The sequence below is a fragment of the Hyperoodon ampullatus genome (genome assembly GCF_949752795.1).
Source record: "Hyperoodon ampullatus genome assembly, chromosome: 1".
Classification (NCBI taxonomy): domain Eukaryota; kingdom Metazoa; phylum Chordata; class Mammalia; order Artiodactyla; family Ziphiidae; genus Hyperoodon; species Hyperoodon ampullatus.
The window spans coordinates 223562547-223586918 of record NC_136914.1 but is presented as its reverse complement, the minus strand read 5'-3'; the positions used below and the strand labels follow the sequence as shown (position 1 = coordinate 223586918).

General features: G+C 42.3%; 1 protein-coding gene across 1 annotated transcript in view; it reads left to right on the top strand.

The window, feature by feature from the left end:
- Positions 1-24372, top strand: part of ADAM12 (ADAM metallopeptidase domain 12) — a gene marked incomplete at its 5' end in the record, with an annotated part of 390130 nt that overhangs the window by 359317 nt on the left and 6441 nt on the right. Inside the window, 3 exons of the mRNA XM_079699713.1 lie at positions 1825-1960; positions 3162-3270; positions 4959-5141. Coding sequence (XP_079555839.1) covers positions 1825-1960; positions 3162-3270; positions 4959-5141 — 428 coding nt within the window. The remainder of the gene's footprint in view (positions 1-1824; positions 1961-3161; positions 3271-4958; positions 5142-24372) is intronic.

The window sequence follows — 24372 nt, the reverse complement described above, 5'->3', positions numbered from 1 at the left end:
AAAATGGAAACAACTGAAGAGCCGGACTCATCCACCATTGCTGTCGTATCATAAAGGAAAGTAAGTTTACACTCCTCCCCCCGAAACACCTACAAAAGAGGGGCCACGAGAAGCCGGCTGATGGCTGCACGGGGCATAGCCGCGCCCTGGGCCTCACTACCCCCAGCCTGCCCGCCTGCCTGTGGCCCAGAAGTTCATGATGCAAGTATTTCTCCAGCATCTGCCAGGCACCAGCTGCTCCCCCGGGTCCTGGGAGACACTCAGCGGGCACAGCGCGGACGAGAAGCTGTGATGGGCGGGGTGACAGTGAGACTCAGGAAGGTGGGCCATGGGACGGAGGGGACACGGGGCAGGCTCGATGGGACGCAGCGCCTGCACTGGATGCGGGGATGGCACTGCCTGGGGTTCTGGCTTGAGCAGCTCGTGGAGACAGGCAGCCTGGGGGAGCAGGGGGAGCCAGCTCAGCGTGCAGCCCAGTCAGTGTTTGACTGATAACTCATCAGTTTAAGACGTAGGAATTTGGAAGTATGGAACTAGGAAGTCTGGCTGAAGCCTCTAGCTGCTCTCTTTTTAATGAGCTGTGTTAAGAGACAACAGAATCCTCACCAGAGGCACCTGCGACTGCCAGCCCACAGTCTTGAAAGAGGGACATCTGGGCCAGGAAACCAGAGCAAGGCTTTTCCAGTAACACAAGTGAATCAAGACGGTCCCGTGTTGATTGTCTGCCTTAGGACTTGTCAGCTGGGGACGAAGTCCAGAAACAGAGAGGGTGTGAAGCCTTTCTCCACCCCCGGGGCGGGAGCTGCTGCTACTCTGGTTCCCAGCCAGCTGAACGTCCTGGTTGGAGGTGGAGTGGGAGAGCCCTGGTGACAGAAGCCACCTCCACAGCTGTCACCAGCAGCCCAAAAGGACTGCAGGGCACCTACCAGGGGGCACACGGCCTGAGGGCTGCTGGCAGGAGAACAGAGACAAACGAATTGAGACCTGTGCTCTCAAGGAATTCACCGCCCTGGTGAAACTGCAAATGCAGGTCCTCCAAATCCCGGCATTTAGAGCCCTCCCCACACGGCCCTTGACCGCAGCTGCAGTTAGAAACCAGCGGGGTGGTTTGATTTTCCCTTCCTTTCCACACCCTTGAGGAGTCTTCGTGTCGCTGCACTAAACAAAATGGGATCATATCACAGAAAGGGGGGATGTTTCCTTAGATAAAATAAACAGCATCCTCCCAGAGAAAGGGGTTTGCCCCTCCCCCCAGGCTGCGTTTTTAAGTCCCTAACATAACGAAACAGAACCCAAGGGCATTTAAACTGAGTTTGCTTTTTCACCTTCTAATTTGATGAGATCCAGAAGTGTAAGGTCTTGGTCTAAAAAAAAAATACAAAAAATAAAACAGACGCCAACACCAAAGAATGAGAGAGGAAGGAGCCTGCAGGAGCGTATTTGTAATGGGGGCTGGGAAGAGTGCAGTTTGGGGACCACTTTAGTTCTGATGGGATTCCAGTGACAGCTCCCTGTTACTTTCGCCACCATTCCACTGCTGTTGTCATGCCTGGGGGGCCCCGTGTGACCAGGGATATGGTCCCACTGGCCAGACTGTATTCCCATTTAGCAAGTTCCAGACTTGTCAGAAATGAATAATGCAGGGCAGATTGCACCTCAGACACGACCTGTGAAGTGAGACTAACTTATCGGTACACCATTCAGGGATTTACTCCATTTCTGGTCCTTCCTTCAAAGTTCCTTTTGCCGTAAATGTCACAGTTTGATACTCCCCGTATTTTAGTTATATGCCTCCTTCTCTGAGTCAGATGCGCTTTCTTTCAGGTAACCAAGGTTTAACGATAGGAATTCTGGTGACCATCCTGTGTCTTCTTGCTGCTGGATTCGTGGTTTATCTCAAAAGAAAGACATTGATACGACTGCTGTTTACAGATAAAAAAACCACCATTGAAAAGCTAAGGTACCCTGGGTTAGGGTCATCTTTTCAAGAAATGGCATTTGGACAGGAATAAAGACACAGACCTACTTGAGAATGGACTTGAGGATATGGGGAGGGGGAAGGGTAAGCTGTGACAAAGCGAAAGAGCGGCATGGGCATATATACACTACGAAACGTTAAGGTAGATAGATAGTGGGAAGCAGCCGCATATCACAGGGAGATCAGCTCGGTGCTTTGTGACCGCCTGGAGGGGTGGGATAGGGAGGGTGGGGGGGAGACGCAAAAGGGAAGGGGATGTGGGAACATATGTATATGTATAACTGATTAAATTTGTTATAAAGCAGAAAAAAAAAACTATGCACTGCAAAAAAAAAAAAAAAAGAAAAGAAATGAAACCGCCATGAATAAAAATTATCCTGGGGTGGGGGGTGTGGTGGTGGTGGTGGGAACTACCTGTAGTAAAAGACCCACAAAGATGGCATATACTAGAATTAAAAATGTTTGTTTCATATGTTTAGAGAAATAAAGGATATATGACTAATATGATGGGGTTCCACTCTCACCTACGATATATAAAGCTGGAAGAGTGCATCACTCCTACTCTAATAACAGAAAAACTATATAAAATACAAAAAAAAAAGAAAGAAAGAAATGGCATTTGAAAGAATGTGCAATGGGCTGCTTCGCACTGTGTTTCCTTAGCAAAGAAGAGGTCAGATGTTCTGTTGGTTTGGTGTTTTAACATTTCTGCCAGACCAGCTGCCCCCTTCATTTTCCCTTCAAACTATTTGCAATTTATTACATAAATAAGCAGGGTGTTGATGAATTCCGCTGGTGTGTTTTTCCCACCCTTACACTGGTACTTTTTACAAGATGGAATATTAAAACATTTTTATCAGATGGGGTAGCTTTCAATCCAAATATATTCCAAGACATCATTGCTAAAATGCCAGCTTTATGCAAAATGTCTCCCAGGTGTCCCAAGCTGTGTGTCTTTGGATTGCAAGAACTAATTTAACAGAATAATGGCTTGGGGGGAAAAAACTCAATATTTATGTTTTAATCTTGTAAGAGTGTTAGATAACTTTTCTCTTGCATGTTTACCACACTAAGTTAAAAGAAGTGAATTGCATTTTGCGTGTCACTGTGAACAAAACAGAAAAAGTCAAGTCAGGCAGAGGGGACAGCACCCTCGGCAAGCGTGTCTGGGATTGCGTTGCAGGTGTGTGCGCCCTTCCAGGCCGTCCAGTGGCTCCCAGCCTAGTCAGGCTCACCTTACCCACCTCAGCAAAGGGCCGATGAGGAAGCCGCCACCTTCCAACACACCTAAGGTGAGTTTTGAACAAACATAAGAAGCGAGCAAGCGCATGAAGATGCAGGTTTTTCAGAAGAGCTTGAGCAGGACTAGACCCCACAGCCTCTTGCTGTGAGAGGCTGGGTCAGCACCCTCGGGACCACAGGGGCTTCCCAAGGTGGTGGCTGGGGCTGGAAGAGGCTCACGGTGCCAGGTCCCACGGAGGCCATGTGCCCTGCAGGACACGCTACACAGTCATCATCCCTGCAGTCACCCAGGTGGCCGCAGTCCTAGGAGGCCCACCGGGTATGCTGACCAGGCAGGGTCCTGCTGCTGGACCCCTTCTGTGATTTGAGAATGCCACTGACTGGGTTTGGGTGAGCTTCTGTGGCCCGCTGCTACTCCCAGGGTATTTCTGAGAGTTACACTGAACCCTAGGTCAGGCCCATTTTGCTCCAGCCCTGGGCTATAGAATCTCTGTCCAACCGATGGCTTCAAAGAGCTGGATCCTCAAACCAAAGTACCTCATGGTTCCCTCCTGTCTCTCCACTTTCCTGCTACCTTGATGAGTTATGACTAGTGCTCACTCTGATATTTAGGTTCCCCCACCAAGTGCTTTTGATGTACCTATGGGTTGGGTTCCAAAGAGGAGACAGCCTTCCCTAATAAGCATTATCACCTTTCACCCCTAACCGTGGGAGACAGGAAAAACAGCTTCCTTTGCAAGAGCCAAAGATGCAGTTTTATCTTGAAGAGACAAAACCCAGAAATTACCCAAATATCAATCAACAGGTAAAAGGGTAAACACACTTTGGTATATTTACACAGTGGAATGCTACTCAGAATTAGAAAACATGAACTCTTGATACACACTACATCTTGGATAAATCTCAAAGTAATTATGATGAGTGAAAGAAGCCAGACCAAAAATGATGATTTCATTTATATAAAATTCTAGAAAATGCAAACCAATTGATAGTGACAGAAATCGGATCAATAGCTGCTGGGAGAAGGAGAAAGGGGGACGGAGGGAGGGAAGGAAGACGGGGCGATGGGTCTGTTCTTCGCTTTACTTACTGGGATGGTTTCATGGGTGTGAATCTACGTCAAAATTTACCAAGTTGTACATTTTAAATATATGCAATTAAGAGTCAATGAAACCTCAATAAAGCTATTTATAGAAAGAAAGGAAGAAAAGAGGGAGGCAGGGAGGGGCAGGGGGCATGAGACCCATGCTGCATCCGTTCTCATCTGTCGCCAAAAACAAGGCCGCCAGGCAGGAGACGGTCCTCCAGACCCAGACCCTCACCTCCTCCCCGACGCTCCTTCCCCAGGAGTTGTCCTCGGTTCTCATCGAGCCTGGTGTACACTGAACGACGTCTCATTTTCACAAGTCCTTTGGAATTTCCTTAAGATCTGGTCTGTGTCTTCATGCGTGTTGGTGCTTCTGCCTTGCACCTGCTTGCTAACGAATTAAACCAGTTTTTAAACATTTAGATAGAAAGCACCCCCACTATTCCAGGTTTGGGGGTGGGGGAGGGTGGGTTGTTAGGATCCTGAAGCTGACGTCAATAATTACAGATGCCCTCTGCTGTAATCCCTTGATTTCGTCCCCTCATCCACCTGCCCTCCCCCTGCAGCTACAGCAGATGAGTTAGCACTGCTTGTCCCTCCAGGGATTACACAGGAATGGCCCCATCATGGCTCTTTGCTCTGACCCCGCAGGACAATCCCAGGAGATGGCCGCAGTGTCAGCATGTGGACATCAGCAGACCCCTCAAAGCCCTTGAGGCCACCCCTCTGCCCAGCTCTTCTCAGCGAGGACTCCCGCCCCTGCACCCGGCTCCTCGTGTGCCCTGCGTCCCTGCCAGACCCCTGCCGGCCAACCCTGCCCTCAGACAGGCCCAGGTACGCCCTCAGCTGTTAATTTGATGGAGGTCATTCAAATCCAGACTCTGCTACTTGCTAAAGTCTGAACATGGGCGAGTTGCTTAAGTTCTCAGCACCCGTATACAATGGAGATAATTCAGCTCTGAGATGGATACACAAGATCATCCAGGTAAAGCATTTAGTACAGTGCTTGGTGTCTAGTTATGGTGCAATATATTTTAGGTATTATTAGGAATATTTTTATCTTTTCTATTCAGAATAGTGAGGGTGCCCATTCAACTTGTCATCTAGACCATGACACTTTTGAGAATGACAGGTGGCACTGTGAATAATTAGGCCTGGACAATAAAACAGAGATGATCACTTTAGGAATGATAATGGGCCTACTTTCTTACCTTTTTCACATTCAAAAATTATTTACAGAAATGTTACCACCGATTTAGCTTCTCCATACCAGATGCAAGAGTGTGTAAGATACTTTGTGTATATGATCTCATTTTTATGCCGCTTTTGGAAGTAACAGTTTGTTTGTTATGACATGAACAACAGGAAACTGGAGGTGGGGAAAAAAGTAAAAGCAACCAAATGAAAAGCACAAAGATATCATCGCTGGTCATTTTTCACTGCTGTCAATGTTATATTTTCTTCTATCAATTTTTGTATACTTAAATGTCTATTTAACATAATTTAGATTATTCTAGATGTACATTGCTTTATATATATACTACTTCTTTGCCTTAAAGTCATTCCCATTTACCATGGCATTAAAAACTGTTTAAAATGTTATTTTATCGGCAGCACTGTATGTGTATATAGAATACTTTTTTAAGTGCTTGCCAATTACTGGGCATGTTTGGATGTCTCCAATTTTTGCTATTATAAATAGCTCTCTTATGAAGGTCTAGATAGATAAATTTTGGACCACTTTAATTATTCCCTTGGAGAGATTCCTAAGAGTGAAAATACTGGGTTGAAAAATGGTATAACCATTTTAAGCATCTTAATGTATAAATTAAACATTTTTTCAGGATGGATACGCACTTACATTCCCATACTAGTACAGAGCATACTAGTACTAAGTATTAACATTTCAAAGCTTTGCGCATTTGATACATAAAACAAAATATCTTTCTGTGTAGTAGTTCTATAAATTACTGAAAGGGATTTTGAAGTTTCCAACTATAACTGCGTCTCTTCTCGGCCATCAGTTTTTACTTCATGTGTTTTGAAGCTCTGTTGTTTGTGGTACAAAACAATTAGGATTATTGTGTCTTCTTGGTGAATTGACCCTTTTATCGTTATGTAATGTCCTTCTTTAGCTCTGATGACTTTGTTCTAAAATCTACTTTATCTCACATTAATACATTCACCTCAGTTTTCTTTTGATTAGGGTTTGCAAGGTATGTGTTTTTCCATCTTTTTACTTTTAATCTACCTATGTCATTTGACTTGAAATGAGTTTCTCAGAGACAACATATAGTTGGGTCGTGTATTCATCTGTTCCGTCAGTCACTGTCTTTTAACTGATGTGTATAGACCATTTACTTTTAATGTAAGTATTGGTATGTTAGAATTGAAGTCTACCATTTTAATGTTTTTATCATACTCCTCTTTCCTGACTTCTTGTGGGTTTGTTGAACATTTTTCACTATTCCATATTGATTCGTCAATAGTGTTTATACTGTCTGGCTGCACTTTTTTGTATGGCTGCCCTAGAGCAGGGTTTCTCAACCTCAACATTGTTGGCATTTGGGGCTGGATGACTCTTTGTTGTATGGGACTGACCCGCGTATCAGAATATCTAGCAGCAACTTGGTTTCTACCAACTATAGATGGCAGTAGCATGTGTAATCATGTCTCTAAACATTGCCAGATGTTCCCTGAGAGACAAAAGTCACCCCTGATTGAAAACTGCTCCTCTAAAGATTACAATATAGGTACATAATTTATCACAGCCTACTAGTATCAATATTTCATCACTTCAAGTGGAATGTAAAAACTTTACCTCCTTTTAGGTCCCTTTATCCCTCTCCCTTTAAGATATGGATGTCTTAAGTGTTACCTTTACATAGTGAGAAGCACTTCAGATGTTGTCATTTTTGCTTTCAAACATCAAGCATAATTTTTTAAACTTAAGAATGGTTTACAGTATCTACTCACATAGTCACCCTTTCAACACTCTGATGTTCCAGGTTTCTTTCTGTTATCATTTCCTTTCTGTCTGAAAAAACTTCCTTCAGCTATTCAAGTTAGCCATTCGAAAGCAGGTCTGCTGGTGACAAATTCTCTTAGTTTTCCGTCATCTGAAAATGTCTGTTTCACCTTTATTCCTGAAGAATATTTTCAATGGATATAGAATTCTGGGTTAACTGTTTTAGTCTTGCAACATTTGAAAACTGTTGTTCTGCTTCCTTCTGGTCTTTACAGTGATGAGAAATCCACTGAAAAATTCCATCCACAGTCTCTGTTCCAGGGAAGAGATGAGGTCTGTTATTGCAAGGAGGGATGGAAAGCAGGGCTCTGCCAGCTCCAGGATGTGGTGCCCAGTGGGGACAGCAGGGCATGGCTTTTTCCTAGTGCTCACCCAGAGGTAGAGTAAGGTCAGGTATGGTCAAATGTTGCTCTTACTGGGTCACCCTTCTCCTGTTCTTTTAGCTAAAGATAGCAGGCTTTCCTCCGGCCTCTGTGTGTGTGTGTGTGTGTGTGTGTGTGTGTGTGTGTGTGTCTAGTGCTATTGGCATTTCCAGATGGGGGGCTCTCCAGAGCCCAGGCCAAGATATAAAGAAGGGGAAAACAAAAAACAAGGACTCACTACTGGGTCGTTCCTTGAGTTCTGAGGTCCCTAGCCAGTCCATTTACTTTCCTGCAACTTTTAGAGTGTCAGCTGCTTTATGAATTTTCTCCAGGCTTTTTTGTTATAATTTGCAGGAGGAATAGGGTGAAATGTGCTTATTCCATCTTGTCCAGATCTCATTCCTTTTTGCATTTCTTTGATTGCCGGGACACTTGAACGGCTTTTTGTATATCTATTAACAAATGGTGTGCTGGTAAATTGGCTGTCCAAAAAAAAAAAGCCTTGATTTGTAGGTAATTTCTCTGCTGTAAAAACTCCACCATGATCAATTTCAAGTTATTAACTTGATGTCACTGAACAAGAAGTAGAGAATCAGCTGACATGAGCTGCTTACAGCCAGCTCCAGCATACAGCTGCTGTTAACTGTATTTGTTCTGTAAGTTGTCTGTTCCCATCTTTGCCTATTTTTTTCCTCTGTGAGAGAGAGTTTTTCTTCCTGATTTGTTAGTTTTTTTTTTTTTTTAACATCTTTACTGGAGTATAATTGCTTTACAATGGTGTGTTCGTTTCTGCTTTATAACAAAGTGAATCAGCTATACATGTACATACATCCCCATATCTCCTCCCTCTTGTTAGAGTTCATTTTCTTAATGGGTTAAGAATATTTACCCTTTTCCAGTAATTTACTGTAAACATCTCCCTACTTTGTCTTTCAGTTTTATTTATTTATGCTATTTTTTGGTATAAAAGGAATTCCAGTTTTTAATATTTAATTTATTAATCTTTGGTGAACTTGCCCATTCCTTTTGTGCTTACGAAGTCCTCTCCCATTTCAGTCAGTTAAGATCCACCTATAACTTCTGTTTATTTTGTTGTCTGTTGACCATTCTGTCAACATTGGTTTTGAACCTGTCTTGGATTTACATGGGTGGAAGGGGTGGGCACCTTCTAAACTTTTCTGGACTTATTCGAGAAGCTGATGAAGGCTATGAACCATCAGAAGATGCACCACTACTCAATATTTTGTATGCAAATTTCAGATATTCTCAGAGCCCATAAGCCACTTCCCCAAGGATTTCCCTGGTACTGAGGCTTCTCCTGTCTCTGTTTAAGCAGCTTGCCTGTGTACCGTGTGAATCTAGGACTGTCTCTAATAGGAAGGATATTTCTACTTGCTGGTGTCATTTTTCCTACCGGCAGTGAATGCCTACAGAAGCGACGCCTTCAAGAGTTCCTTTAAGGCAGGCCCCGAAAAAGGCCTTCATTCTGTTTTATGAAACTGAGGAAATGTTACCCTTTAAACATTAGTAACTGAAAAATCCACACTTCTCACTCCAGGCTGGTGTCTGTCTGTCTGGAGCTTTTCCGAGACATATGATACAGATTAAGCTCTCACTTTCCCTCCCATCACACAGAGGGAACTGGCATTAATTCCGTGCAAGTGCAGTGCCTATTCGGAGGTGGCTCTGGTTCGGCAACACGGATTGAATCCACTGACACTTTGTACTTTAGCATTACTAGTGCCCTGTCCCACATGACATGACAGACACACGGCTACATGGCCAGCCCTGCTTTGTTCATCCAGACTTACCATCTACACTTTCTGGAAGGAAAACGCTATCATAAACACCACAGTCGTGGTCAGCCTCACATCTGAAGGGTAAGTTAATTCTTTATAGAAAATGTTCCATCAAATGTTCTGTGTGACTTTTAAAAATCAAGGACAGTTGAATCAACTCCTTCTCTTGTCCACAAATGGGCCTTTCTGGACTACCATTTCCTTCTCGGGGAAATGAGCCTTGGAACTCAAGCTTCTCAAACTAACTCCTCAGCCTTGATGGAGGAAACGAACTTTCATTTCCTTTTCATCCTGTCAGCTCTTTTAGAGGAAAATAATTCAGTGTATTCATCTAGCTTTTAGCTGACGGCTGCCAAGTTCTCCTGAACCACAGCCTGAGCATGAAAGGCAAAGTGTGGGCTTGAGAAAAGGCTGGAAAAATGATGAAAAAAATAAGAGGTCACAGGGGTGTGTGGTCACCTACAATTGTGTGCATAGGCAGGGAGCATGATAGACTGTCTTTGTTCTGCTTGGCATTGGCCCCTGCCCTACCTTGTATATTAGGTTAGCAATCCACCAGGAATGGGCACTTAAATGAGGAGATCAGACAAACCAGCATCCATTTCCATCACATAAGCCACGACAGAAGCACTGGGGGAGGTCTTCTGCACTGACAGCTGCCGGATAGAGAGTTTATCTCAGGCTCTGGAAGGGAAAGAGGAGGAAAGGAAAACAGGGCTAGTTCCAGGAGTGGCTACAGAAGGATCCCGGAGGGTTTTGAGAGGCTTTCTGATGATGGTTAATCTTAAGGTATTTTAGGTGTTTTTTCTCTGATGAAAAAAGTGTTCAAAATCATCCAATTTTGTACCCCAGAAAAGTCCATTTTACTGTATGATCGTTTTTTAAAGAGTAATATATAATAAGGGGAGGAAATACACATGCACACCGAACACATGTCTTGAGCAGAATTCTGGAGGGGCATCTTCGGGCAGCAGGCTTGAGCTCTGATGCCCAGGTAGGGGGAGAGATGGGGGCACGTGAGCTCAAGAGCTGTGCTTCATAGAGCGAAAGAATCACTTTCTCTCAGCCCAGACATCGTTTGTAAAGTCAACCGACTTGACTTCCGGGAGGGAAGGGGGCCCGAGAAGCACTGGGAGAGCCAGCGACTCTAGGAGAAATAACGTCGGACACCGGGTTTTACGTTTCCCTTTTCTGCCCGTACATCCCCAAACCTCAGCGCAGGGGGCTAACCATTGCGGCCTCGTGCCGGTCTTGAGTTGGTCGGCAGATGAAGGAGAGGCTGCAGTCTCACCAGGGGCATGTGTGCAGGGGGAGGACGGCCTCCTGCAGAGTCAGGCCTGAGCTTCGGGGAGAGGACCCAGACAGCAGCCTGGAGGAGCGCAGGGTGGGAGGTGGCAGGCGCAGCCCCCCGACACAGACACCACCCAGGGACCCTGATACCATCACACAAGAGAGGGTCTCAGGTGACTAAATATGAATTTAAAAATAAGTGTGACTCAAAAGACTAGAAAATGTGAAGACGTTCAGGTGACATTCTTACCCACCAACACCAGTGTGCCTAACTTTATTCCTGGATGAGAAAAGGAAAGGATCGGGGACAAACTCTGGGAGTTTCATTAAATTTCTAGGATGTGGCACACTGAAATCCTTTATGCAGTTTATTATAATTAGTAGGCTTCATCCATTCATTTAAAGTTTAAATAAAAACACGTTCAATGTCACATCTACGAAATAGATTTCTCTGCTCACAGAATTATGTCTAGAGAAGGCTGTGCTAAGAAGTTGGGGATCGAAACGCAGTTTTCTGCTGTCAGTCTGAAATGTGCCATGATTCTAACGGGAGTGGCACCTTCAGTCCATAGGTGGGCCATTCTCCTAACACATAAAAATCGCCTGAAAGCATCACTTAGCATTTATCTGTATTTTTGTTAAGGTTTGCCCCTTAAAATGGCATTTGAATTATACGTGCTGATGTGTGGTCATACTTGATCTGGACTTAAGCCCTTAGTTTCCTGGAAAACGTTAGGACGTGCTTTTTCTCCGTGGAATCTCATCAGTGAGTTATACTACGGAACTGACTGGTTAAGATTGTTTTTCCCAGTCAGATTAGCTTCTTTACTAGAACAATAGGAAGCAAAAAACGACGACCGAATCTGTCTCTTAGATTGATTTTTGCTGAATTAAAGTCCTTTCCTGAGACAGCAGATGGGCCTGTGAGAATATTTACCAACCCTCTTTCTGGCACAACTGGTCTGTGCTGCAGAAATTTCAGCAATGGCAGGATTAATTTCTACTTTTATTCTTATAACCAAGTGGTCTATCAATGCCTATGTGTGTTTGAGTTGTTTTACTAAGTGTTCTGGTATAAGGAGCTTCTCAGTTGTGTTTTGAATTGTTATAAAATAGCAAGCACGGATTGAGCGCCAGTCATGTGGCTGATGCTCCTGGGCTAAGCACTTTGCAGGCGTTTCTAACGCTCTCAAGGAGGCCTAGGAGGCAGATACTGCCAACAGCCCCATTTGACAGAGGAGGAGACAAGGCAAAGTGAGGCTAAATAGCAAGACCCCCCAAAGCGGGAGAGCCAGGGCTCAAACCCATGTCCTCCGCCTGCAGTCTTAAACTGGGTGCACGAGCAGGTGGCTGGAGAGGGGGGAGGGAGGCAGAACCTGCAGGAAGACGGGCATGATGAGCGTGTTTCAGATCGCTGGCTGCCTTGATGATCTTTCGTTTCTCTTCCCCACTTTTGCCACAGAGATAAAGGTGAAGGGTGGGGGGGTGGGTACCTTCTGGCATCGTGAAGAGCCTCAGACTGTAACAAGAAAGTATTGCATTTCTCTTTGCTTTTGCTTGTAACAGTATCGTACTCCAGCCATTCTTGTCTACTATTGTCTTTCTTGGAACCAGCCCTTGTTCAGAACCATAGCAGTAGTTGCATTGCATTCCGGGTATTCGCAGCATCTTAAATGAGAAATCCTCCATGCCTTTTTTGTAGAGGTGGAGATTTTCAGTTCAGCGTTTCTGACAAACATGACATTTCTCCTCATCCGCACCTTACCTGTGTCTGTAGAACATACAACACACCGTATTTTGTAAAACAAGACTGGCCAATCTTGTACATCTCTTCTAAGACTGTAGAGCAATCAGACTTGGCTTAAGTAGCCTCAGAGAGAGCGGGGGAGAGCTATTTCAAGGAGCCCTCCCTCTCCCAACCCACACAAAGAGTGATGAACAATTAACACAGGCTCTTATTCGTGAGAATAACTACTCATTCATAAATGCTTTATAAGGATATAAATAGGAGCCAAAAAAATTAATTTAGACCATGATTTAGGAACCATCCGGCGATAGCTGGTCGCTCTGAGGTTGAGCCCAAACGTTCAAAGTCATCTTCAACAGAATGAATTCGGTATCTGAATAGATTTGAAAGAGGATTGACACGCTTGTGACCTGTGTGGGTGTCCGATACTTAAACCAGTACTCACAAGAATCCATTCGTCAAGATGTTCTCCCAAAGAAGTGAGATGAAAATCATTATAAAAGCCTTCGTTACTACAGGGAAACCTAAAGCTAATAACTGAGAAAACGTGCTGGGAAGCATCCTCTGTGTCTTCTCTCGGCTCCCTAGATTTCACCCTTTTGCCCAGGTGTTCTCTGAGACCGCCCCCGCTCCTGAGACTTCCTGCAGTCCTCCCAGGGGTCTCCATACTCACCTGCTGCCTCAGCCCAGAGTCACCCGGACACCTGTCCTGCCCCATATCAGAAGGCACAAGACTGAGTTATTCACCTCCAGGTACACCTCAGCCCAGGCCCTTGAACACAGTAGACACGTAGGAAATATGCTGAATTGATGTGAATTTTCAGTCGTAAATAATAAGCCTTGTCACTGGCTCACTTACTCCCTGGGGGGTGGGGAGGGGCTGCCATATCAGTGAGTCATGGGTTAGCAAAAATTGGAGCCACTTACTCCTATAAATGTAAAGTGTAGCTACCAAGGTTTTGGACTCCTGCTAACCTCTGCCTGCCCAGTACTTCCAGAAACTTCCGCTAAAATTTGTTGGGTTTCATGTCATACACTGATTTTTTTTTCTCTATCCAAAGCCATTTATTTGAAATGCCAACTATATGTAGGATAAAGTCAGTGTTACATGCTTGTCAGTAACTGTAGAAATACAGAACGAGTGAAAACCTTTGTACAACGGTAATGACACTCAAAAGAGAAATGTATCATTTTACAATGCTTCACACAGAGGAATTCAACTTTGAAGGTATCTAAATAAAAATACATTTCTTTAAAAAAATACTATGTACAGTTGAAGTGTAAACAAGTTTTACAAAGTACTAGTCATGCAGGTTATAGAAAACACTTGCATAGGACATGAAATCAGTTTAAGAAAAATTTCTGAGCCTTTAGCATTGAAGGCACTTGACTTTATACCAGTAACGGTACAACCACAAGAAATGCAGTTGTAGAAAATACACTAATATTTACATGACAAACCCATCTGATGTCTCTAAAGGTACTGCACGGGGAAGCAAGCACCCTTATCTCCCTGGAGAGAAATCACTTCAGAGGGAAGCCGTTTAACTCATTACAGTAGTCAATGGCATGTTTGTTTTCCACTCACTGCTGTTACTATAAACACCCAGATTGTACATGAAAAAAAAACCAGATGCCTGATACTTTACCTTTATATTTTGTAACAGGCAATGGATGCCTATAAGTAAAAAATTCCAACAGTGTAAAGGGTTATTCAGAAAACAGTCTCTCTCCCACCTTTGTCACCAGGCTCCCTTCCCAGAAGCAATCATTGCTACTAGGCTTTTGTAAAATGTAATTTAGAATACAGTGAAAAGTCTCTTCCACCTGTCTCTCTCTGCAGAGTGAGAGATTATGGAAAATTTGGAAATTTCAGACACTCAGAATTGGAGAGGAAGGTACAGTGAAACCTGGCCGCCCGTCACGCATCTTCAGCAACCGTCACCTTGCTATCACTCTTATTTCAAACCTTAGATCCTTATTTTGGATTCAAATGGCAGCACACTCCGTACTTCTTTCTACTTTGGTTATTCCAGATCCACCTCATCCTTTTCACTGGCTGTGTAGTATTTCCTGGTAGAACCACACCGTAGATTCTTTAACCAGTCCCTTACTGATGGCCACATGGGTGGTTTCCAATCATTTGCTCCTTCAAACAGGCATATTCTTGCCCAGGTACCTTGGGCCGATGCATGACGATGGACGTGGGATAAATTACTGGGAGCACAATTGCTGATCAAAGGCCATATGCATTTAGAAATTTGGTAGATGAGGCAGAAATGCTTCCAAAGGAGTCGTCCCAATTTCTGTTCCCCAAGTCTTCACCAATATAGTGCGTTCAGAGATTTTTTTTTATCTTTGCCAATGTGATAGGTTGGAAAAAAAAAAAAAAGTATCTACATTTTTCTTCCTAAAAATGAGATGGAGGATCTTTCCACAGGTTTAAAATCCATTTGTTTTTTCCCTTTTTCATAAACTGTGTTGTCGCCTCCTTTGCCACTTTTTTTTGTCATGTTTAGAAAGGCTTGTCTACCCAAAGATTACAAATATGTTTTTCTATTTCTTATACCTTCATGATCTTTTCTTCACATTTAAGTATTTGATCCACCTGCTCTTTAGTGTATAAAATGAAGTAGGAATCCAACTTTATTTTTCTAGATGACCACCTAACTAATCCTCAGCACTGTTCATTGTATTTGTGTACTTATTTGTCCATTATTGGCTTATCTTTTCTTTATTAGATTTACCTGGTTTCTCCTCAACTCCTCCTACCCCCAAAGAACCAGCTCTAGATTTTATATATGACTTTCCTTTTACTATTGTTAGACCACAGAAACATTACTTTCATTTCCCCTCTACAAATCTGAGATAATATCTCTCTCGTTGGACTTTGTGATAATTAAATGAAAATATCTAACATTATTAGAATGTCTGTAATGTCTTTGCTAAATGATAGTAATTAATTTTTTATTTTACTAATTATTTTCTGCTTTTATCTTTATCACTTCCATTTTTAGGTTTATTTTCTTTCTCTAACTTCTTAGATCATTATTTCATTTTTATTCATACTTTTATTCATACTTGATTACATGGCACGTAAGTCTAGGAATTTCCCAAACACTGCTCTGTCTGTACTGACTCTAACTTGTAGTGTTTTTCCATATTTATAATTTTTAAATAGTCTATGTTTTCTCTTTTGTTTTCTCCTTTGGCCCAAAGATTGAAATTAATTCTGGGGCTTCCCTGGTGGCACAGTGGTTAAGCATCTGCCTGCCAATGCAGGGGACATGGGCTCGAGCCGTGGTCTGGGAAGATCCCACATGCCACGGAGCAACTAAGCCCAGGCGCCACAACTACTGAGCCTGCGCTCTAGAGCCCACGTGCCACAACTACTGAGCCCGTGCTCCTCAACAAGAGAAGCCACCACAATGAGAAGCCCACACACCACAACAAAGAGTAGCCCCCGCTCGCTGCAATTAGAGAAAGCCCACGCGCGGCAACAAAGACCCAACGCAGCCAAAAATTAAATAAATTTATAAAAAAGAAAATTAATTCTGTTATTGTTAATATTTTAAATACAGATTTCCCTGCTCTCCGAAAGCAGAGCATTCCTGTGAAACCCTTCATAAGCCAAAATGGCATAAAGTAAAGAAGCGATTACCTTGGGACACGTATTGTTAAGGGATGCAAAAAATAAATCGAGATAAAGCACAGATGCTTGCAGACACAGTTCAAAGCTCTGGCAGCTTGATGCTGAGATGCTGAGTGTAGTTCACAGGGACGGACCTTAGTGGGGCCCCTCCCTCTGCTCAGGGTGAGCTGTCTCTACAACGTCTGCTGCCCAAAAAAATGCTGAAAGCTTTTTTTTGCTTTTTGCCTGTTTTTGTAAAAGCAAAGATCCTCTTTGGATTTCTTTCAGTTAAGTGAAAACAGGTACTAATGTAGGTCTTTTGTAAAAGTGGGGTAAAGCGAACTTTCAAAAATCGGGGAATACCTGTATTTAAAATATATAAAAGTAAAAATGATCTAAAATTCACCCATATTTATACTACATAGAAATAACCATTGTTACCTGTCTTTCTATGTATACACCTATTTCAATTTCAGATATATAATATGCATACATTTCTTTTTTTAAAAAAAGGAAAAATTAAACAGTACAGACTACCTCAACCTCCCTCCAGGTATAATCTCTGTCTGTTTGGTGTTGATTTTCTATAGCACTTTTCAAGTATTTTTACGTAAATAGGTATCTGTGAAAATATATAGTAATATATATATATATAGTCATTTGTGGTTTTCAGTTTATATTAAACTAAGCATAACAAAATGTGTACTTAAACTCAGCTGTGTTTTACTTTTTGTTTCTGGACATTCTCTTTGGTTCTTATTCAGACGTGAGGCTTGTCTTTTAAATACAGTAAGAAACTTTGTTCCAGTCATTCCCGAATCTAAACTCTTCGGGTGTGTTTCTGCTGAGTTTGTTTTATCGCCCTCTCCCTCTCCCTCTCATGACCCCTTGCTTCTTTGGGTGCTTGGTCATTTACTGTGAGCTACTTAATTTTCTGGAAAATTCTCTGGGAGCTCTTTCAGGTCTAGGATGAAGTCTGTTCCTCCAGAGAGGGTGTACTTTGCCTCTGTCAGGTGCCTAGGGCGGCACCAGCTTGAGGCCCCTTGAAATGGCTCAGGGCTTATGAGCCACGCAGATGATGTGATGTCAGCTTCAGGTCCTCAGGGGCAATTTGTGGTTATAGGTTGGTCTGCCCAGCACCAAGAGAACTCTTCTTGTGTCTGCTAGGGATGGACAGTAGTATGTGTTTACTTCTAGAATATTCTTACCCTGAGGTACAGTCCTTTGCAGGGCCCAGCTTTATCAGGGAGAGGTCAGGAAGAGAATGGTGCCCTACTGAACTGAGGCTGGTGCTGACCTTCGGCTCCTGCATCCCTCACCTTAAAAGGGTATCAAAACCAAAACCCAGGTTTCCCTAATTTGGCCTATAGCTTCAGTGTACTACTTACCCCTCTGGGCTTCTCCTTTCACTTAGATGTTGGCCTGATAACATCTTGCTATCTTGTAGCTCTTTGATGCTTTTAAGAAACATTTTAATATTTTTTTCTTCCCACTGAATTTATTCTTATATCAAAAACTATAATTTTTCATTAAGAAATATTATTTATGTTAACATGTAATGAGTTATTAGTGTTTTTATTTTTTTAATTTTTTATTCTTATTTTATGTGGGAGTAAAGTTGATTAACAATGTTGTGTTAGTTTCAGTTGTACAGCAAAGTGATTCAGTTATACATGTATATACATGTATCTGTTCTTTTTCAAGTTCTTTTCTCATTAAGGTTACTACAGAATATTGAACAGAGTTCGTTGTGCTATACAGTAGGTCCTTGTTGGTTATCTATTTTATATATAGTCGTGTGTATATGTCAGTCCCAACCTCCCAATCTATCCCTCCCCCACCCACCCTTACCCCCTGGTAACCATAAGTTCATTCTCTAAGCCTGTGAGTCTGTTTCTGTTTTGTAATAAGTTCATTTGTGTAATTTTTTTAATTCTTCATATAAGCGATATCATATGGTATTTGTCTTTCTCTGACTTTATTCAGTATGATAGTCCCCAGTTCCATCCAGGCTGCTGCAAATTTCATTCTTTTTAATGGCTGAGTAATATTCCATCTTAAATATGTACCACATATTTATCCATTCATCTGTTGATGGACATTTAGGTTGCTTCCATGTCTTGGCTATCGTAAACAGCACTGCAATGAACATTGGGGTGCATGTATCCTTTTGAACCATGGTTTTCTCAGGATATATGCCCTGGAGTAGGATTGCTGGATCATATGGGAGCTCTATTTTTAGTTTTTTAAGGAACCTCCCCACTGTTCTCCGTAGTGCCTGTATCAATTTACATTCCCACCAACAGTGTAAGAGGGTTCCCTTTGCTCTACATGCTCCCCAGCATTTATTGTCTGTAGACTTTTTGATGATGGCCATTCTAACGGGTGTGAGGTGCTATCTCATTGTAGTTTTGATTTGCATTTCTCTAATAATTAGTAATGTTGAGCATCTTTTCATGTGCCTCTTGGCCATCTGTACATCTTCTTTGAAGAAATGTCTGTTTAGGTCTTCTGCCCATTTTTTGATTGGGTTGTTTGTTTTTTTGATATTGAGCCACGTGAGCTGTTTGTAAATTTTGGAGATTAATCCCTTGTCGGTCACATCATTTGGAAATATTTTCTCCCACTCTGTGGGTTGTTTTCTCATTCTGTTTATGGTTTCCTTTGCTATACAAAAGCTTTTGAGTTTAATTAGGTCCCATCTGTTTATTTTTGTTTTTATTTCCATCACTCTAGGACAAGGATCAAAAAAGATCTTGCTGTGATTTATGTCAAAGTGTGTTCTGCCTATCCAGTCTTACATTTAGGTCTTTAACCCATTTTGGGTTTATTTTTGTTTATGCTGTTATAGAATGTTTTAATTTCATTTTTTTACATGTAGCTGTCCAGTTTTCCCAGCACCATTTACTGAAGAGACTGTCTTTTCTCCATTGTATAGTCTTGCCTCCTGTGTCATAGATTAATTGACCATAGGTGTGTGTGTTTCTTTCTGGACTTTTTATCCTCTTCCATTGATCTGTATTTCTGTTTTGTGCCAGTACCATACTGTTTTGATGAATATAACTTTGTAGTATAGTCTGAAGTCAGGGAACCTGATTCTTCCAGCTCTGTTTTTCTTTCTCAAGATTGCTTTGGCTGTACAGGGCCTTTTGTGTCTCCATACAAATTTAAATTTTTCTTGTTCTAGTTCTGTGAAAAATGCCATTGGTAATTTGATAGGGATTGCATTGAATCTGTAGATTGCCTTGGGTAGTATAGTTATTTTGGCAATATTGATGCTTCCAATCCAAGAACATGGTATATCTTTCCATCTGTTTGTGTCATCTTCGATTTCTTTCATCAGCGTCATAGTTTTGGAGTAGTTGCCTCCTTAGGTAGGTTTATTTCTAGGTATTTTACTCTTTTTGATGTGATGGTAAATGGGATTGTTTCTTTAATTTCTCTTTCTGATCTTTTATTGTTAGTGTATAGAAATGCAACAGATTTCTGTGTATTAATTTTGTATCCTGCAACTTTACCAAATTCATTGATGAGCTCTAGTAGTTTTCTGGTAGCATCTTTAGGATTTTCTATGTATAGTATCATGTCATCTGCAAACAGTGACAGTTTTACTTCTTCTTTGCCAATCTGGATTCCTTTTATTTCTTTTTCATCTCTGATTGCCATGGCCAGGACTTCTAAAACTATGTTGAATAAAAGTGGTGAGAGTGGTCATCCATGTCTTGTTCCTGATCTTATAGGAAATGCTTTCAGCTTTCCCCCATTGAGTATTATGCTAGCTGTAGGTTTGTCATATATGACCTTTATTATGTTGAGGTAGGTTCCCTCTACATCCACTTTCTGGAGAGTTTTTATCATAAATCGGTGTTGAATTTTGTCAAAAGTTTTTTCTGCATCTATCGAGATGATCATATGGTTTTTATTCTTCAGTTTGTTGACATAGTGTATCACTGATTTGTGGATATTGAAAAATCCTTGCATCCCTGGGATAAATGCCACTTGATCATGGTGTATGATCCTTTTAATGTGTTGTTGGATTCAGTTTGCGAGTATTTTGTTGAGGATTTTTGAGTCTATTCATCAGTGATATTGGTCTGTAATTTTCTTTTTTTGTGGTATCTTTGTCTGGTTTTGGTATCAGGGTGATGGTGGCCTCATAGAACGAGTTTGTAAGTGTTCCTTCCTCTGCAATTTTTTGGAAGAGTTTCAGAAGGATAGGTGTTAACTCTTCTTCAGTGTTTGATAGAATTCACCTGTGAAGCCATCTGGTCCTGGATTTTTGTTTTTTGAAAGTCTTCTAATCACAGTTTCAATTTCAGTACATGTGATTAGTCTGTTCATATTTTCTGTTTCTCCCGATTCAGTCTTGGGAGATTGTACCTTACTAAGAATTTGTCCATTTCTTCTATTAAATACATTTTATCCAACAATTTTAGAGAGAAGGTAGGTCAAAATAACTCAGCCTGCCATATATCTGGAAATGGATGATCCACCTCCCAACTTTGGTTAGTTCTAGAATGTCTATATTATTATGGCTAATAACATTTACTTTCTGTTTTGTAGCCATAATTCCCACATTTTTGTTACCCTTAGGTCTACATTGAAGGGATTTAGTGCTTAATCTCCTTGCCACTGAGCCATTCTTTTCCTGGCTGGCTGAAGTTCATTCTATTGGACTTCCAGAATTCCTTCCAGAAGAGCTCTTAGGAAGTATATTCCCTGAATTTTGTATGTTCAAAGACACTTGGCTGTTGCTTTATTTTTTCAATGACAGTTTAGGCATAAAATTAATGGATCACACTTTCTTTCCCTGAAACTCTTAGATGCATGCTTCCTCTATCTGCTCTGAAGAAATCAGAAGCTGGCTTATTTCTTTTTCCTTGTAAGTGACATGACTCTGTATCCTATTAATTATGTCTTAATTCTGATGAGTCTGATTCATTTCACCCAGGGAAACAGTGTACACTTTCGATCCATAGACTTGACTCTTTCAGAAAAGTTTTTACAAAATAAACCTGGGTATCTTTTCTCTCTTTACTATTTGTTCAGATCCCGTAAGTGACACCATTTACGTATATGTTGTATCACCTTTGTCTGTGGTCTTTGTCATTTACCGTTGAACTTCTCCTCATTTCCCTCAAGCTGGTCCCCACAGCCCTGACTGTGTTCAGTACTGTCTTGGTCCTTGGTTTGCACTGTTGCTTTATTTTTTTCCTTTCCCTTTTCACTTGACTTTTGCCAGCTCCTTTTTCAGGTCCTTATGTATACATTTTTGCCAGTGGCTTCTTAGTTTGCCTTTTGTTGATCATGGTTCCTTCCTTCCTTCTTTCAGTAGTTTTGATTAATGTATCTAAATTCCTCTTTAAACGAAGCGAGGTCTTCCTGGAAAACACGACCAGTTGCAGGAAAGTTGGGGGAAAGGCCACGTCAGCGCTCAGGGCCACCTCCAAATTGCCCACCTCATGGGGGACCATGGGACAGCGGGCTTTGAGGGAGAGTGGTGGTTTGGCCTCCACTGATTTCAGCAGAAACCCTGCCAGGTCCCCTCCCCTGCTCCAGGTGTGCACCTCATCTGCTGCTCCTTCAGCCCTGACACACACACATCATCTGCGCACTCTGTACTCTTATCCCCGGCAGGCAAGGTGGACGTCTCCCCCTCTGCATTTCACCAGGTTGGCCACGCAGGTGTCCCTTCCGTGGTCTCTCCTCAGCCCAGCCTGCTGGACACGTTGCATCCTTTTCTCATATATTCATGTGGGGCTATACGTTTTTCTCAGAGGTGGAATTTTGCTCCTTCTTGTGCATTTTCTTTACTGTGTTCAGGTGGTTTTAGAAAGAAGGGACCAGGGACATCTTCCAGCTAGGTGTAAAAGTGCTCTTTAAAGGACCTCTGCTTTTTCTGAATAAAGAGTAAAAAGAAGTTGAGGCATTTCCCAGAGAACCAGTGGTCCTTGGTGTTATCATGAAGTGTCTATTTCTACAGGGCCAGGGATGGGCCAGATGGTGAGCGATGTTTATGCTGCCCCGCAGCCCTGCACGAGCTCACCAGGGATCTCTGTGGCATCTCTGGCGTTTTCCTGCGATAACACCCAGTATTCCTGGGGAGATCCCTCTGGATAAGCAGGATGCACTTATTCTTGCTGATCATGCAGAAAGAGATAACAGCTGAGAATTCTCTGTGATGGTCAAAGCAAGGGGCTATATTTGGATCTAAAAATTTGTTCTCATCCCTCTAAAAAATTTGAAATATGTGGCTTTTGCTGAAACATGAGCAGAAAATGGAGAAATGAGACAACTCTATTTTTTTTTTTTTTTTTGGCTGCATTGGGTCTTTGTTGCTGTGCATGGGCTTTCTCTAGTTGCAGTGAGCGGGGGCTACTCTTTGTTGTGGTGTGCAGGCTTCTCATTGTGTTGACTTCTCTTGTTGCAGAGCACGGGCTCTAGGCACGCAGGCTTCAGTAGTTGCAGAACTTGGGCTCAGTAGTTGTGGCGCACGGGCTTAGTTGCTCCGTGGCATGTGGGATCTTCCTGGCCTAGGGCTTGAACCTGTGTCCCCTGCGTTGGCAGGCAGATTCTAAACCACTGCGCCATCAGGGAAGCCCGAGACAACTCTATTTAATAACAGATCTCGATTTTTCTCCAGTACCTAGAAGTTGAGAGGGAAAAGAAATTGGGATCTGAACTCATTTCCTTATTTAAAATGAAAATCAATCTAAAGAAAGAAATGTTTATTGAGTGTGAGCAACTTGGCCTGGAGTCATTCCTCAGCTCCATTCCCATGGCTCTTGGTGGCCAGGCTGGATCGGACGTCATTGGGAAAGCCCAGGTTCAGGTTTTGCAAAGGCAGCTTGAAAAGCAGTGCCTAAAAGGGAGTGTGGAAGTCCCACCCCTTTCTGCAAGGTCAAGGCACATGCAGCTGGTGCTTCTGCCCAAATGTCTCATAGGCTCCATGCCTGATCCCTGAGGAGGGAGGATACATCGCCTTGGACTAACCCCGCTGTTCCATGATGCCAGTTTGTCCCAGTTGGGCCTGGTGGGAAGCTGGCATCTTACCTAGGCAGCTACCTGTTTCATGTTTCCATCAAAACCACGTCATGGGCATGGCAGGAGGGAGGGGGATTGGTGCCTCTGCTGAGCCCAGGTTTGAATCAGAACTTTCAATCAATATCTCAACTGTTTGGGCTTTTATCACTATGGTGACCATATAATTTGTCCTCTAAACCAGGGCACATGAGAAAGACTATGATTAATAAATTAAACACAGCCATAAATTGGGAATGTCCCAGGCAAAACCAGAATGAATGGCCAACCTATCTCCTAAGCTTCCATGATAAATCCAAATATATTGTGACACACTGTAACATACATCTCACTTTTTCTCCAGTAGTGTAATAAAAACCTGACATTATCTTTACTACCAAGACTAGATATTTATTCATACTTAGTGGCAAAACTAGTATCATTTAGTAATGAATTATTTAATCCTCAAATGTGGGTGCGTGCATTCATTTTTACATTGTGCATATTAGTGTGCTCATTGTTTTCTACCACCTTATAGGAAATGGAGCTTGCTTTAGTGCCGTGGTTTATCACCCAGTGTTTGTTGGGAGGATTATGGTGCTTTTAGATGGTTAAATTCACTCCTTCAATAATAGTAGCTGTGAAGCAGTAGCAGCTAACACGTATTGGTCGCTGTGTGCCAGGCTCTATGCTAAGAGATTAACAGATAATCTCTCCCTGAACCCTCACATCATCTCCTCTCTGCAACTTAAAGAAGTTAAATAACTTGTGTGCTCTCAGAGCTTGTAAGGGCAGAGCCTGGTTGGATATACAAACAGCCTGACTTCGGTGCTTGTGCTCATTGTATGGCCTGTATTTCTAGTGAAGGTTGTGTGCTATTTTACATTCAACAGGCTGTTAATATTTCCATTAACGAGAGCTGATGGAGAAATGGCGCTTTTAAGTCTGTTCCTTGTTCGGTGGCTCTTTCCTATCCCAGTTTCCCCATTGTTTCAAGTTACTATATTTTCCATACAGCTGGGATCGACAGACTCCTTTGGTAGCTTCCTTTGCTTTATAAAGCTATGTTAAATTGTGACTATATTGTCGCCTTCTTTTAACTGAGCTCCGATTGCTGTGGAGATATAATTTTAGTGGGATGAGTACTATGAGAAATTCAACTCGTATGTGTTTAAATCATCTTGAGTA